The sequence below is a fragment of the Homarus americanus genome, unplaced genomic scaffold, assembly GCF_018991925.1.
Source record: "Homarus americanus isolate GMGI-L3 unplaced genomic scaffold, GMGI_Hamer_2.0 scaffold56333, whole genome shotgun sequence".
Classification (NCBI taxonomy): domain Eukaryota; kingdom Metazoa; phylum Arthropoda; class Malacostraca; order Decapoda; family Nephropidae; genus Homarus; species Homarus americanus.
Window position 1 is genome coordinate 8560901 of NW_024734940.1, and position 15805 is coordinate 8576705.

The 15805-nt window shown below is 36.6% G+C and overlaps 1 protein-coding gene across 1 annotated transcript in view; it reads left to right on the forward strand.

Annotated features, from left to right (window-relative positions):
• Positions 1–7829, forward strand: part of LOC121870567 (vacuolar protein sorting-associated protein 13C-like) — a 66597-nt gene extending 58768 nt beyond the window's left edge. The window contains exons 31-34 of the mRNA XM_042372398.1: positions 552–697; positions 2269–2462; positions 6887–7013; positions 7158–7829. Of these exons, the coding sequence (XP_042228332.1) occupies positions 552–697; positions 2269–2462; positions 6887–7013; positions 7158–7298 (608 nt within the window). The 3' untranslated portion in view covers positions 7299–7829. The remainder of the gene's footprint in view (positions 1–551; positions 698–2268; positions 2463–6886; positions 7014–7157) is intronic.
• The last annotated feature ends 7976 nt before the right edge of the window (positions 7830–15805 follow it).

Genomic DNA, 15805 nt, shown 5'->3' on the forward strand with positions numbered 1-15805 from the left:
AAGTTACGGTACTTGGGGGGGGGGGTAGATTTGACTCATTGGGACATGATCGGGTCACTAGATGGTGTTGATACAAGGAGTGTGTGTGTTTGTGTGTGTCAGGCAGAGACTTGTGTTGTAGTCAGGAGCTCAGGCAGATGTGAACCAGCATTTTATTGTTTCTCTTGATTTCTCATTACATTTATTAATCTAATAAGCCTGATTATACAGGAATATATGTGGCATCTGTTGTACCTAGACCAACTGTAAGCATATATATATATATATATATATATATATATATATATATATATATATATATATATATATATATATATATATATATATATATATATATATATATATATATATATATATATATATATATATATGTGTGTGTGTGTGTATATATATTAGTGTAAAAGATTTTACTTCCTTCCATCTTTTTCTAGTATTGTACTGTAGAGAAGTTATGTAAATTTAAGTATTAAATGCAAGAATCACCAAAATTGAAACAGAATTAAGAAAAACTGGTGTTGCTTCATATACAAAAATTTACTAATATTTTTCAGGTGCTCAGCAAGACGGAGTTGAAGGCTTTTTCAGAGGTCTTGGTCGAGGCATTATGGGTCTTATTACAAAGCCAACGCTTGGGGTCATTGACTCTGTGGCAATGGCTTGTGACGGCATCAGGCGTTCAATTGACCTTGGACATGACGTAAGTATGACATGATACCACACAGGCAAATCTTGGGATCAGGTGAGAGAGGATTGTGTGTACGATTATAGAGGTTCGCTCAAAGTGTATCCAAATATTCACTTATTTAACACATTAAAGTGTTGGGCCCCAAGGAAGATATAAAAGTCACTGGGTGTGTGGACCTCATCTACAGATATTACTCATAAAATTATGACATTTATTTGGTATTTTCATTTGTGGGAAGTTCTGGTGCCTCAAGATTTGAGTCCTATGTTCTGAAGCCTGAAAAAGTGGATAATGTCATTTTTTGTGTCTGGGGAATTTGAGCAACAACTGAATATAACATGAGAGAGAGGCAGGGTGTAGTGTAAAGAAAAATCCAATGTGTAAGAATGGTACAGCAGTCATACATGTATCTCTGACATCTGTGTCCTGGGTTCAAATCCTGGCCAGGGACAGATGTGAAAAGGGTTTTAGTCAGTGTGATCCAACGAAATATGGTAGGTTGGCTTCTGTATTAACACTAGATAATGAAGTTCACAACAAAGGAACAACGAACAGACTAGTGAACTAATAATACACTAGTGAACTAATAATACGACTAGTGAACTAATAATACGACTAGTGAACTAATAATACGACTAGTGAACTAATAATAGGTGAAATGATAAAAAAAAGGCACTAAGAGCAGATGGAATTGCTGTAGAGTTGTGGAGGAGAGAAGGTGAACATGTAGTAGAACAAATAGTGAGTTTATTGGGCTTGTACAGTATAAGAGGGGGAAGAGTACCAGAGGAACACCATAGAGAATTTCCAACCAAGAGCAGACTTATGACCTTTTCATTGTCAAATTAGGTTTTATTTAGTTAAGTGTAGATTCAGTATTAAAAATTGGGAGTGAGAAGTCCAACCTGACAGTCTTGAAGCAACAAATTTGTGAAGATATGATCCAAGCTTCCCCAAAAGTGTCATACAAACACCAATTATCCTTCATAAATCACTTTGAGACAAGAATACGGACACAGACTGCCAACAGAACATTGAATATTAAAAAATTAAGAGAAACTGTCGAGTGACTTAAAGGAAAGGTCATGTTGTTGATGTATGATACTGAAGTGTTGTATGGAGTTGAAGTAGTCCAGGTGAAACACATGGATGCCTTGAGGAGTCTTGTTCTGGAAGAGCATCAAGTGAAGGAATCTGTGGCATTATTAACTGCAGCCACCTTGTGTTATATTGAGAAATGGTTTGTATAAGTGGATAAAACTGTCTTCCTTAATCTTCCTCATTCATTAGCTAAACTCTTAAACCTAGATTCCAACTCCTATACAGTCCAACTCCACAGCCCCTAATACTGTAATCCTCTTATTTTGGTGCATAACCCCTTGTGCAAGGGCTCCCCTCTGAGTTGAATAAAATATTCTGGCGTTAATCAAATGAAATATTAAAAGTGACGTCCCCATAGCGAAAGGGTTAGTCACTCATGTCATAATTGTGTATATATTATACTGAGTTTCACCCCACTCAGAATGTGATGAAAACTCTATTCAATATGATGATAATACCCGACACACTTTATTCTCTTTCAGGTTATTATGAGATCCCGGGTACCTCGCCATGTATCTCCATACATCGCAATGCGTCCATATGACAGCCATGAAGCTGCCGGCATGTTACTTCTAGCATCTCTTAGTCATGGCCGTTATATACAAACTGACTGGTATATTACCCATGCCACTCTCTCTGAATCAGACCGACCTGATATTATTTTGATATCAGACAAGTAAGTCGTAACAGTTTTGTTTCACTGTTCTGTACATTACTCTCTCACCAAATTCATAATTGAGGCTGTATAAGGAAAGAAATAATGTACTATGATGACATGAACAAGCAGCTGGAAGATAGTGTAAGATGTTATAGCTGGAGGATAGTGTATGATGTTATAGCTGTAGGATAGTGTATGATGTTATAGCTGTAGGATAGTGTATGACGTTATAGCTGGAGGATAGTGTATGATGTTATAGCTGTAGGATAGTGTATGATGTTATAGCTGGAGGATAGTGTATGATGTTATAGCTGGAGGATAGTGTATGATGTTATAGCTGTAGGATAGTGTATGATGTTATAACTGGAGGATAGTGTATTTACCTAATGGCCACCCACTAGAGGTGGCCACCCACTAGAGGTGGCCATGCTGAGGGAAGGAGGCCAGTGGCCTGTGTACTATCCCTCCATTGTCCTTGATAATTTTGTCAAGGGCTATTTTGAAGCACAGTATTGTTCTTGATTCCACATCTTGGTCTACCAGACCATTCCATAGATCTACCAGCCTCTGTATGAAAACGTATTTCCTTAAATTCGTTGTGCTTGATAACTTGACGAGCATATGGTTATGTCCTCTCATCCCAGGTTCACGTTTTCCATTTCTTTCAGGATTTTTAATGTTTCAATGAGATTTGACCTTTTTGACTTGTCTGAAGGGTTGTTAATCGTAAGGCCTTCAGTCTTCTTGGATAATCGAGATGACATAGTTCCAGAATCATCTTAGTTATTCAGTGTTGCACCTTTTCTAGGATGTTAGATCTTTCCATGCCTGTGTACCATAATCCAGACTGGAATGAACTTGAGATTTGTACAGGTATCCCTCAAGATATGAAAATTTGCGAATAAGAATATCCTAAATTGAAACCTATATTTCATGTTACAAAAGCTTTCCTCACTTATACAAAATTGGGTTCTGCCAAAAATTCAAATTGAGAGCCCCAGGGAGTCACTTGGGGCGGCTAGCACTCTCCCTACCAGTCTAAGGTAGGATTTATGTTGTGGTTATTTTCAACTCGTAATTTCAGGTATACAGTATGAGCATACCTTTCTTCTTTTTTTCTTTTTTTCTTTTTTTCATTCAGTTACATGTAAACACAATCCTACATGCACAATGTGCAAAAAAAATAAAATAAATAAATATTATCATCACGTCAAAAGCATAAAGGGAATAAGCATTTCTTCGTGTACCAGTGACAGTTAGCAGGATGAGCTGGGAGGAGGGGGGGTATGTTTTGATTATTCTTCAACTCTTAGTTTTGATAGATAAACTTAACTTCACTTTTTTTTACTCTCACACACACACACACACACACACACACACACACACCTATAAAATTGACAATGTAATGGTTCAGAACCTTAGCCAACTCCTTGTCATGGGGGACTTTAATAATGGAATCATCAACTGGAGAAATTAATCCACACCAAACGACCTAAATAATCCTGCCACTCTTTTCTTAGAAACTCTGAGAGCCAATTTTCTATTCCAACTTGTTATAGATCCAACTCACTACAGAGGGGAGCAAACACCCAAACCGCTGGACCTCATCAAAACTAACGAGGAGGGTGTGGTGGTCAAGCTGGAACACCTAACCCTAGTTGGCACCAGTCACCACATAACGTTGTCCTTCAGATTTAACTACAACTTGGTTCATGTCAAAACCAGGTTTCAGGTTCAAGTATTACAAAGGTAATTATGACGGGATGAGGGAGATGAGTATACACTGGCCCAACTTACTAAGGAATAAGAACGCAGATGCTGCGCTGAATATCATAGCCAGTAAAGTAAACCATTCAATCAACAAATATATACCTAAGACCAAACACAATGCCTCCAGGAATACAAGGAGATCACTACACATGAACCACACAGCGGTCGGCAAAGTTAAGAAGAAAACTCAGGATTTTGAGACGTGGGTTAGGACAAATGATAAGCAGGACAGGAGGACGTATGCCAGATCCATGAACCAAGCTAAGTCAGAGTGTAGAAAGGCTGAAAAAGAGCTCCAGAGCAAGATTCCTCGTGAGGTCAAGTCAAACCCAAAGACTTTTTACCGCTACGCAAAGTTGAAATGAAAAATGCGAGTAGCTATATCGGACCTGAGTCTTGAAGATGGTAGTTATGCATATTCTGACCAGGATAAGGAGGAGGCGTTGAACAAATTTTTGTCATCGGTGTTCACAAGAGAAGATGCGAACAATCTTCCTGCATTTGAGGATAGATGGTTTGACACAGTGCTGACCCACATTGTGTTCACGGACGAGGACATAAGAAATAAACTGTCAAAGCTAAAGATTCACAAGTCCCGGCCCAGATATGGTCCACCCCAGAGTGTCAAGAGAACTGTGTAACGAGCTTGTGGAGCCCCTTAAGATCCTGTCTTGCAAATGCATGGAGGAGCAAAAGGTCCCCAATGACTGGAAAATGGCTTATGTGAGTCCTATATTCAAGAAGGGCAATCGTCACTCACGAATAATTATAGGCCAGTGAGCCTGGCCAGCATACTGTGCAAAGTACTAGAGAGCATTGTAAAAGGTACCATGATGGAACATCTGCTATGAAACAACCTTTTAAAGGAATGCCAACACGGTTTTATGCCGGGAAGATCCTGCTCAACACAATTACTCAGGTACTAGATGTTTTGACCCAAATTCTAGAACAAGGCAGAAATATCAACAGTGTATACCTAGATTTTGCCAAGGCTTTCAATAGTGTACCCCAAGAAAGACTCAGAATTAAACTGGAAGGGTACGGGATTTGGGGAAGTTTTTTATCTTGGATCGGAGACTTTCTGCATGACCGCAAACAGTGTGCGGTGATAAATGGTACGAAATCGTCATGCGTACCTGTGGCTAGCGGGGTACCCCAGGGCAGTGTATTGGGCCCTTTGTTGTTTGTCTGTTTCATTAATGAAATGCCAGAAGCTATACACTCCTCCATACAAATGTTTGCGGATGATGCCAAGTTATTTAGGGAATTTAAGAACCAAACAGACTGTGAAGAGCTGCAGAAAGATCTCTATGAGCTTCAAGAATGGTCGAGGAAATGGCTGCTAAGATTCAATGTCACGAAGTGCAAAAGGAGGCACCTGGGTCACTCCAATACTAAGGAGGCGTATCACATGTCCCAACAGTATGAAGAGACTGCAATAATTGAGACCGAATGTGAAAAGGACCTGGGTGTGTATGTCGACAATAAACTTAAGTTCTCGGGCCATTGTAAAAGAAGGTGAATCAGGGAACGAAACTAGTAGGTCTTATAAGAAGGTCGTTCAGATGTCTGGATGGTCCGTCGTTCATCACAATCTTTAAGAGTGAGGTGCTTCCCCATCTGGTCACTGAGTTATGCTATTGACTGTCAGTTGATTGGAAATGTCCAAAGGAGGGCCACCAGACTGGTGCCTGCTCTACGGAATCTCAATTGCCCAGAGAGATTGGAGCGCCTACAACTACCTAGCTGATACTACAGACAGGTGAGGGGTGACCTAATCGAATTGTATTAACATCTGAGGGGGCACTACTCGGTTGACTGTACATACCTGGAGCTGGCGGACGTCCGCCTCACAAGGGGTCACAGCTCAAGGTTGAAGAAGCCTCAAGTCTAGAAAACTGTGACGGCAAATTTCGGAGTGAGAATTGTGAACTCTTGGCACAATCTGCCAGAGAGTGTTGTGACGGCACTGAGTGTGAGCTCATTCAAGGCCAGACTTGACCAACACTAGAGCAGGTTCAGATATATTCAGGCGCCAGTGCATGCACAGTATCTGTCAAAAATGTGTATCAGAGACGTGAGCAACCGCCCAACCAGCTAACGAGCCGATTAGTGGCGAAGAGAATAAAAGGAAAAAAAAAAGAATAGGTCAAAAACAAAGGGAATAAACATTTCTTTGTGCGTGAGAGCAGGGAAAGAGTGTTGTGAGTCATCAGAGGTGACCAAACTGGTTGCTGTGGCAATGTTTGAGAGTGGCCGTGCTTGAAGTAGCCAGCATCTATGCAAACGGCGCTGCTGGTGGCTATGTTAAACTTTGATACAGCTTTTCCTTAATAATTTTAGCTGCATATTTTATCTAGATTGTATTTTATTAATGTTTATAATGTGTTAAGTAGTAAATTACAGTACAGAAGTTATTACTATTTATCATTACTGTACTTCTGTAGGCTTTTTTCTTATTTGTGAACCGATTTCATGTTTTTGGGTGTGATATTGGGGTATTTTTGTCAATGGGGAACCAAACCCTATTAGAGATACAAAAATTCACCTAACGATTTTTTTTTTTTTTTACCTAACCCATTCGTATCTCAAGGGATACCTGTATTAGAAGAAATCAGTGTACAATGTGTGTGCTCTTCAGTCTTTGGTTTTCATTAAATTCATACCAACAGACACATCTTCAAGCTGGAGCGCTGCAGTATATGGGGCGGCTGGGACATCAGCTGGAAGGTTGCGGTGAGGAACCTTCTGCATCAGCCAGAATTAAAAGATCAATCTATATTATTGGTGCTCAGACAGGTAAGAAATCCTTCTACTGTACCAATGAATATACTGTGCACACTTAAGTTCTAATAAGAATTCCCAAGGAACAGTACTGGCAATTTTATTTATTTATTATCTATTACCCATAAACTTTACTCTTATGTACATTTTCTCCAATAGGATGAAAGCCATAGTCAGTTGTCAGGATCCGAACATGAAATCAAGAGTAACGACACTGATGTGTTACTATTCCTGGTACGCTGGATAGAAGTCTTGACAACACTACACATGGTGGACCAGCCTTGCCCAGCAAAGCAGTGAATATGTTACACACTGTTTTACCATTTTTTTATTAACAAGTTTAGGAGGGAAGGAATGTAATGTTAACAGTAGAATTTTGAAGTACTGTTGTAGTGTATTAATTAACTAACCAGTATATGTACAGTACATTTTTAGCCAGAGTAAAATATCCTTGCAGAATACTGTATACAGTCATCCCTTGGTTATAGTGCACTTGGTTATCACAATTTTTGTTATCAAGCCTCCATCAAAATCTGCACACCTGCTGTTATAGCGCATTTCTCAGGCCGAGAATTTAGTTATCACACAGTTGCCTCCAGGTGTATTGTTACCCCCTTGCTTCACCTACATCTATTGAGGATAAAATCTTTCACCTACAAATTGACAATAACACATTTGCTGGATGAAAATGGGTGGAGGTAACAAAACTTGAAAGCAGTTGTACAAACACAAGCACTCACACATGCCACTCATACTAACAGACTTGACACTCACTTACTTGACAAGTTTTACCAACCATAAAGACAGTTGAAGCTTTCAACATTACTCACAATGGATCTTGAATGTTCCAACTGTAATCAGACATATCTAAGTTGCCTCAACAATTGCAATCCCAGTTGCAACTTCAAATTCTGTGTCATTACTAAGGAATAACGAAGTCTCGGGTGCACTCAAAGATTTAGAGAAAACGGAGGACTCAGGCGTCCTGACGCAATGTAGAAAACGGACTCCTCAGACGGGGGACTCAAATAAAGAAAGCATAGCTACAAATTTTGTGGACTACAGTATTGAGCATACCCTTTTCATCACTTTGTAATAAACCTAGCCATGCCTACCTGTATGTGTGTTTCTGATACTTACCATAACATTATCTATATCTTTAGTGGGTCTAAATGGTCATAAAATGGGGAAATTGGGGTTGGGTCTTGGGTGCCTGGAATCAATTAGAATAAATCCCATAGGTTCTGTACTTTCGTTATCGCGTTTTTCGTTATCATGCACTCGGCGCGGTCCCAATTAGGCGTGATAACCAAGGGATGACTGTACAGTACGGTATACAACAATATCAAGATTTATCTTATCCACGTTTCCATTGTGGATGTACCCTATACTGTACTGTGCTGTATTCTACTGTACTGTACTGTATTCTACTGTACTGTATTGTACTGTATTGTACTGTATTGTACTGTACTGTACTGTACTGTACTGTACTGTACTGTACTGTACTGTACTTATATTGGGACTATAAGTAAGAAGGAAATACTCATTACATATATTTTGCTAACGTCTTTTTAACATAAGATGCAACAATAACTCTGCTACAGAAATATGATTGAAAGAATTTAATATGATTGAAAGAATTTACTGCACACTTTGTTATGCAAATTTTTAATAACGTTTACCATATAAGCAGGCATCTTAATACTGTAAGTCATTGGTATTGCATTTATTTGAATCATGTTATTTTGGTCTGCATGTGTTAAGCGTAAGAGTACAGTATGTACTTACGTAGGATATACAGGTTGACCATTTATGGTGGACTACATTATAGATAATCACCAGCCTTTATAGGGATTATAAAGAAGTTTTTGGATATGATTAAATGAACTTATGTAAGAAGCAGCTGCTACAAGGGAACTATTTTCCTGGTGAGTGTAAAATAGTGATGGAAGATATTAAGGTGAGAGGTGGGACTGACTGCATCACAGATTTGCTTTTCTGTCTTTGATAATGATTTAGAAAACTTTTATTTTTTAGCCCAGAAAACATCACAAGGCTGCTCAGTTTATATATACAATATATATATATATATATATATATATATATATATATATATATATATATATATATATATATATATATATATATATATATATATATATATATATATATATGAAAGTGTAAACAGATAAGAAGTTAAGGCCTATATCTGCATAGGTATAATTGTAAATAATTTAAAACAGTATAATTCAGCCAATACGTATAGTAGTTACAAGACACAAATCAGTATTTTTCTTGTAAGATTATTTTTTCTTATACATACACCTTTATGCAAGTTGATACACCTGCTATACATTAGTTACTACACCTACTATACACTAGTTACTACACCTACTATACACTAGTTACTACACCTACTATACACTAGTTACTACACCTACTATACACTAGTTACTACACCTACTATACACTACTGCACCAACTATACACAATACCCCGCCTTAACGCGTTTCATTTCACGCGTTTAAGCGTGCCTCGCCAGAGCTGAACTTTCACTTAACACGGATTTTTCCACATATACGCGGTGAGTGTCCGGCTCGAGACGCTATTTTTAGATTTGCCCCACCCGCCACCCTGCCTGACTGCCTGTTTTAGCTCATAAATTCATACAAATTACCCGGCCAGAATATAATTTACATTGCTGGAATTCTTATAATTTGGTGATCATTTTGAATATAAACATCATATATTTTGCATTAGACATACAAATTTTAGATAAAATGTTTTCTCTAGTAAATATGTTATCTTTTGTGCAAAATATATGACATTTATATTCAAAATATTCCTGGTCTTACAAGGAATCCAGCAATGTCAATTGTATTATCCTAACTTTAGTTTGAGGTATTATTTATTAAAATTTAGTGGTTTTCCCCCAAAAATTTCTCAGAGAGGGAAGAGCCAGCAGTGTAGTGTGAGAAGAGGGGGAGGGAGTTGAGTCCATTATTTGAATGGACATTAACTTGGCGACTGTATTTCTCTATTTCTCTTAAGTATTAATTGTGTGCATGTACTATCATAAAATTAAGATGTTATTTTTACTACAACATAGTTATGTGTCTTCAAAAAGTGGAGTTTGGGGGTCGGGCTGGTTTCTATTGGAATTAATCCCATATGTTCTGTTGTTCACTTAACGCGGATTTCACTTAACGCGGGACCCTCTGGGTTCTATTGACCGCGTTAAGTGGGGTACAACTGTACACTAAACTATACACCAACTATACACTAAACTATACACCAACTATACACTTGCTATACATTAGTTACTACATTCGCTTAGTATAAAGGGGGTCCCCAGCTTTCTAATGCCCGCCAATACGAACGAGGTTAATCTTTAAATTTACAGTACTGTATTTTACTTACTTGATGACTTATTTTTTACTTTCATTTACTGTATTTTATCATTCTATTTCTTTTTTGTCTTAAATTAAGTGATTTTAGATGTATATAAGGACTTAGGCTATGATATAGTGGGATTTTAAACATTGTTCTGTAAGTAAAGTGTGCACATAGCATGTGTTCCGACTTACGTACATTTCCAGCTTAAGAACATCCTCAGGAATGGAACTTGTTCATAACCCGGGGACACCCTGTACACTAGTTACCACACTTACTATACACTAGTTACTACACCTGCTGTACACTAATTACTCTGTTATATAAGTGTGTGAAATTTAGTTTGATGTTCTTCAGGCATATTACAACTCATTCTTCCATTTCATATTCAATTCCTTTTAAGTTTTCCAATATAATTTACTTCTTCACATATTGGTATTAATTGAACGATAAACTAGGCAACAGTCTAGACGATATAAGAAGTTGATATATGCCGTGATAATTTATTCTTTATAGTGGGAGAATATTTTATATTATCATTCTATAATATACTGCTATATGTTTTTCATTTATCTGGTACTCCTTTTCTTCTAACAACACAATTTTCAAGAAAGTAATGTAAGTACTGTGTCACATAACACAATTCTGTTATACTGTAGATAATAACATCCAAGATATTTATGTTATCTTGTGTGAATAATATGCATGAAGGTGGAACAGGGACTATATTATCTGCTTTAATATTCCAAGCATAAAATGTTTTAATCATAATATTTTTTTGTTCCTTTTACAAAATAGGTGTAAAATCTAGTTATGTACTTCAAGTTGAAATACTTGCCGTATATAATGGACAAAGGTCTCTCTAAACATTCTTGTGTGTTGACAAGAATCCTCAGCCACTTAAGTACATATTTGTATAAAATATTTTTAATATTTAATTTTATGATATATTTTCATAAGAAAGTTATTTGTTTGTCAAAGAATTTACTAGTTTAATGTTGTTTCAGTAATGTTCCTTTGTTCAAACAGTTTGTTAGCTACTAGACAGGTGTATAATGATTTAGAATAATTTTGTTGGTGTACTGTATGTGCAATGTGATAGGAGGCATGTTGTGATGGGATTGTGAGATGTGCGTTGTGATAGATTTTCTTTCCTATATTGTAATGGATATGTTGGGATGTCATTAGAATTACAGCTGTTGGTGTTGTCTCATTGACTACTGAAAAATGTCCATCAAGCATCACTGTATTGTGGGCTGTTGGTACACTTCCATGTGATGGAGAAAAAGCTTTATTGTATACATAGGAAAAAAGTATCGTGCAGGTGGGGGTCTGCTGACTTCCTTAATGATCCATACATCACCTGATGTGTCAGGAGGGTTGGTATGCATGCCTGTATGGCAAAGGTTTCCATTTACCTATGGTAGGGCCACATTAGTTACTTCCCATAGGACTGGCATAATATCATCAACACCTTTACATTATTTATCTTAAAAGGCACAATATACCAAGCCCACGCATATTCCACTATCCCTCGTCCGTGGTGTCATATTGTTTCGCACGTAATCCGTGCGGTACTTTTTTTTACTGTGTACATCATTTTTGTACTTAAACTATATTATGGTCAACTCAGAGCCAGCAAGGAATTAGAAGTACTGTAGGTGATAAATTTGCTGGCTGCCAACTTCTAATGACATCACTTAATATATATACTGAACAAACTGTGTATTCCTTTGTAGGATAATTTGTATAGGAGCTGCATTGGCTCTCATTTGCTGGATGTGCCTACCACATATTTTAGATGTATTTTTAAGGGCACATAGAAATATTATGAAGCTTTTGCTAAATATGGTTTACCAGTACATGTTAGGAAGGAAGTTTGCAGAGAATAATTTAAGTGACATGTTGTCAGTGTATGTGTAGGAAGTGTACGCTTGCTTTTATTGGACGTACTGTACTGACTTGTTGTGCGCTAGTAGAACATACGGCTGTACACGAAATGCATAAACAAAGACATTGAAGTTATTGGTCATACGACCTAACCTTTTATTATTATTTTTACTTTTCACCATAAGTGCAGTGCTTTATTGTATTTATGGTGAAACCAGGTACATTTTGTGTATGAAAAATGTGTACTGTACATAAATTAATCATATTTTTATATATCATATTTATAAGGGGTTCTATGTGTTTACCTGTCTGAGTATATCTCAAAATGTACTTACCTGTATTTCTTTGGATTCACTGTGCCACATGTTTGGAGAATTAGTAAAAATCCTCTGCTACTGTAACAGGGATAACATGTGCTCTCATTTATATCAGTAACCTCATACACTGTCAGTCTAACATAATCAATTCTTCAACAGAGATATTACAATTACTCTCATGGTGATGAACTTCTGAGGGTATAACTTTACATATTTTTTGTGTCTTTTGGAGATGTTTCATTGCTGTTTACTTTTCTGAACACAGTGAACTACAAAACACTGACTGCTTTCTCTCTATCAGAACATACTCTTTTCTTTTTATTTATTTATTTATTTTTTGTAGATGTCAGGTTAAAAAAATGATGATAGAAGTATTACAGATTTTAATATTAACCGCAGTCTTTGGAGTATATTATGATTTTGCTCTTTGGTGCAGCAGTAAACTGTATATCAGAGAAAATGTGCACCACTCATGCTGTAGCTGCTTGACTGCCTAAGATACAAGGGTTTATCCTTTGCAGTGTATAATTAACAGGAAGATCATTATTTGTTGGATACTGAACAATTAATACATTTAATTTAATTTGGTGTAAGATACATAAATCATTGACCTGTAACATCTCTCTTGACCTGGGTAAACCTTAACTTATGGTAGTGATGGCAGGAAAATATATACTTTATCAGCAGCCGCACTTCTTCCTATCACTTTGTAAACCAGGAATTAATCATAACTTGTGCACAACAATGGTATCGGTGGGGAAGTTCAGAAAGGAATATAAGAGTTCCTGAACTTACTGAGCTCCATTAAAATAATTTCTTAGTTAAAAAGCTGGAAAGAGTAAAATTGTAAGAAAGTCTTCTTTTTTTCTTCAGGTGTAATTCCTACATATTTACTTAGTCGTAGTATGGATAAAGGCACTACCCCTACTGTATATTTCGAGCTCTATTTGCTTCTCTAACATTACTCGTCCCATATTTGACAGGCAACTGACTTTACATAATCTTTTCAATTCTGTACTTGAACATGACCCTTTGATTTGTCCATTGCTTGTTCAGTCTTTTCTCAAAGATCAGTGAGTTTATAGTTGTAATGCGCTGGTCAGGTAAGGTGTTCCAAATGTCCACACTGTGCAGTAAGAAGTTTTGTCTTATCATGTAGAGAGGATGTACAGTATGGTAAACAATACAGTAATATTGACCCCCAGTAATGCCATTACTGTATATGGCCTCGGTGGAGGACATGTCTTTTGCATCATTTTGAGGATATCCCCCAAGTATCCTGTAGTGCTCCAATGATAGGATCTTCAGCTTCCTTGGACAGTCTTTGTAACTCGAACTTTTCTGCCCAGTCGTCAATTTTGTCGCCCATTCCTGAAAAGTCTCGGTTACCTGGCTGTCTCGTCTCCTGGGAAAGCCTTATTGTACTGGCATACTCTAGATATGGTCTTATCAGGCCCTTGTATGATCATCTAAGTGAACAATTGATGACCAGATCAAGCCCATCATCTAGTTCACCTCATTAGTGTATATATGATCTTGAAACTTTAATTTACTAGTCAGCTACAGCTCCCAGATCCTTCTCTTTCCTCATTAACTCAGGGTAATCATTTTCACCCATAATTTAATATATTCTATGACTTTCTCAATTATTTGTCTCTATAATTGTTGTTTAAGCAGTTATGTAATTACTCCATTTCACACTAACGGTTGATATCTTTGTAAGTAAGAAGTAACTTTAAATACAGTAGAGGACCATAACATTACGAATAACCTAGTCAAGGGACACAACATGACAAAAGCAACCAGGTCAAAGGTCACATGATAAAATTAACTGGCTTTAGGACCATGACATGACAGAAGTGACGAGGTCTTATTTGTCAAGGTCTATAACTAAACACAAGACTCTAATTTGAAAGTAAACTGTACAACCCTTACACCATAGTACCCAACAGTGGTGTCTGGATTACACTTCATGCTGGCAGAATCTAAAACTCACATCAGAAGTATGTACAGTAGTACTTAATAAAAAATTTCTTATAAATATAATCTGCATTTACCTCTACACTTTATGGACATTTGGGATACCTTAAGAACACTGGAAAGTTATAATGCAAAGGCTTAGGTTTTTTATTGATGGAACCAAATTTCAATTTCTGATTATCACGTGCCTTTTATGGATGTAACTCATTCTGAGATATATTAAGTACTGTACCTCTATTTTTCCAATTTTGTCCTTCATCTGTAAATGATTTGTTTTAATTCTCAAATAGAAAGAAGGAAGAATAGACAAATCATGGGAGTACTCTAATGCTTTCTTATTGAAATGTAATTCAATACTGTATTTGTGTTTAATGAAGTACTGTACTGTATCTCCTGGTTTTCATTATCAGCTATAAAGTAATAAATATATTTTAAGTTTCCATTTTTTGCAAGATTAAAAATAGGGAGGAACTGATAACTTTGTGAAGGGAATCGCATAACTATTGTATTGTATAAGGGAAACTTGCATAATAGAGTTCAAGATTTACTAATATGGATAATCAGGTGTATATTTTCAGTGTCTCACCTACAGCTGTGTAACATGTGTTCTACAGTACAGTGACCAGTTTTTATTCTTCACTCCTGTGTTAGTGTCACTGAAATTCTTAAATGATCTTCAACCATGATACAGTATAATGAGAAGTGCTAAATATTTTTGAATAACTTCAAATTTGCACTAAAAATGACATTTCCTGGCATGTATTTGACTGCCTACAGAATAGTATAATAGATTTTTATGGTTTATATATACAGTATACAATATACAGTATATATATAAATTCTAATAATATAATGACAGTTTACCTGACTGGCCTTGATGGCATGCACAACACAAGTGTCCCAGTTAACAGATAAGAAAGGTCTTCATGGCTCTGCTTCCATAGTTCTCAACATTAAACTTTCATTTATTTTTGGTTATGTAGCTTTAAATAGTCATCTTGCATCTCTCATTCTCTGTGAGTCATTCAGCTTTGAAAACAAGGAAAGATGCATGTATCAGGCAACATGCATTCACCACTAATTGTTATTGCTTTACAGCATTTGAGATTATTTGTTTTATGTAAACTTTAGACTTCAACTATAAGTAGCTATTATAGGTAGCCATAATACTGACCAATAGAATTTTTGTTGTAAGATATACCCAAGTGCTGTATGTGACATGATTAA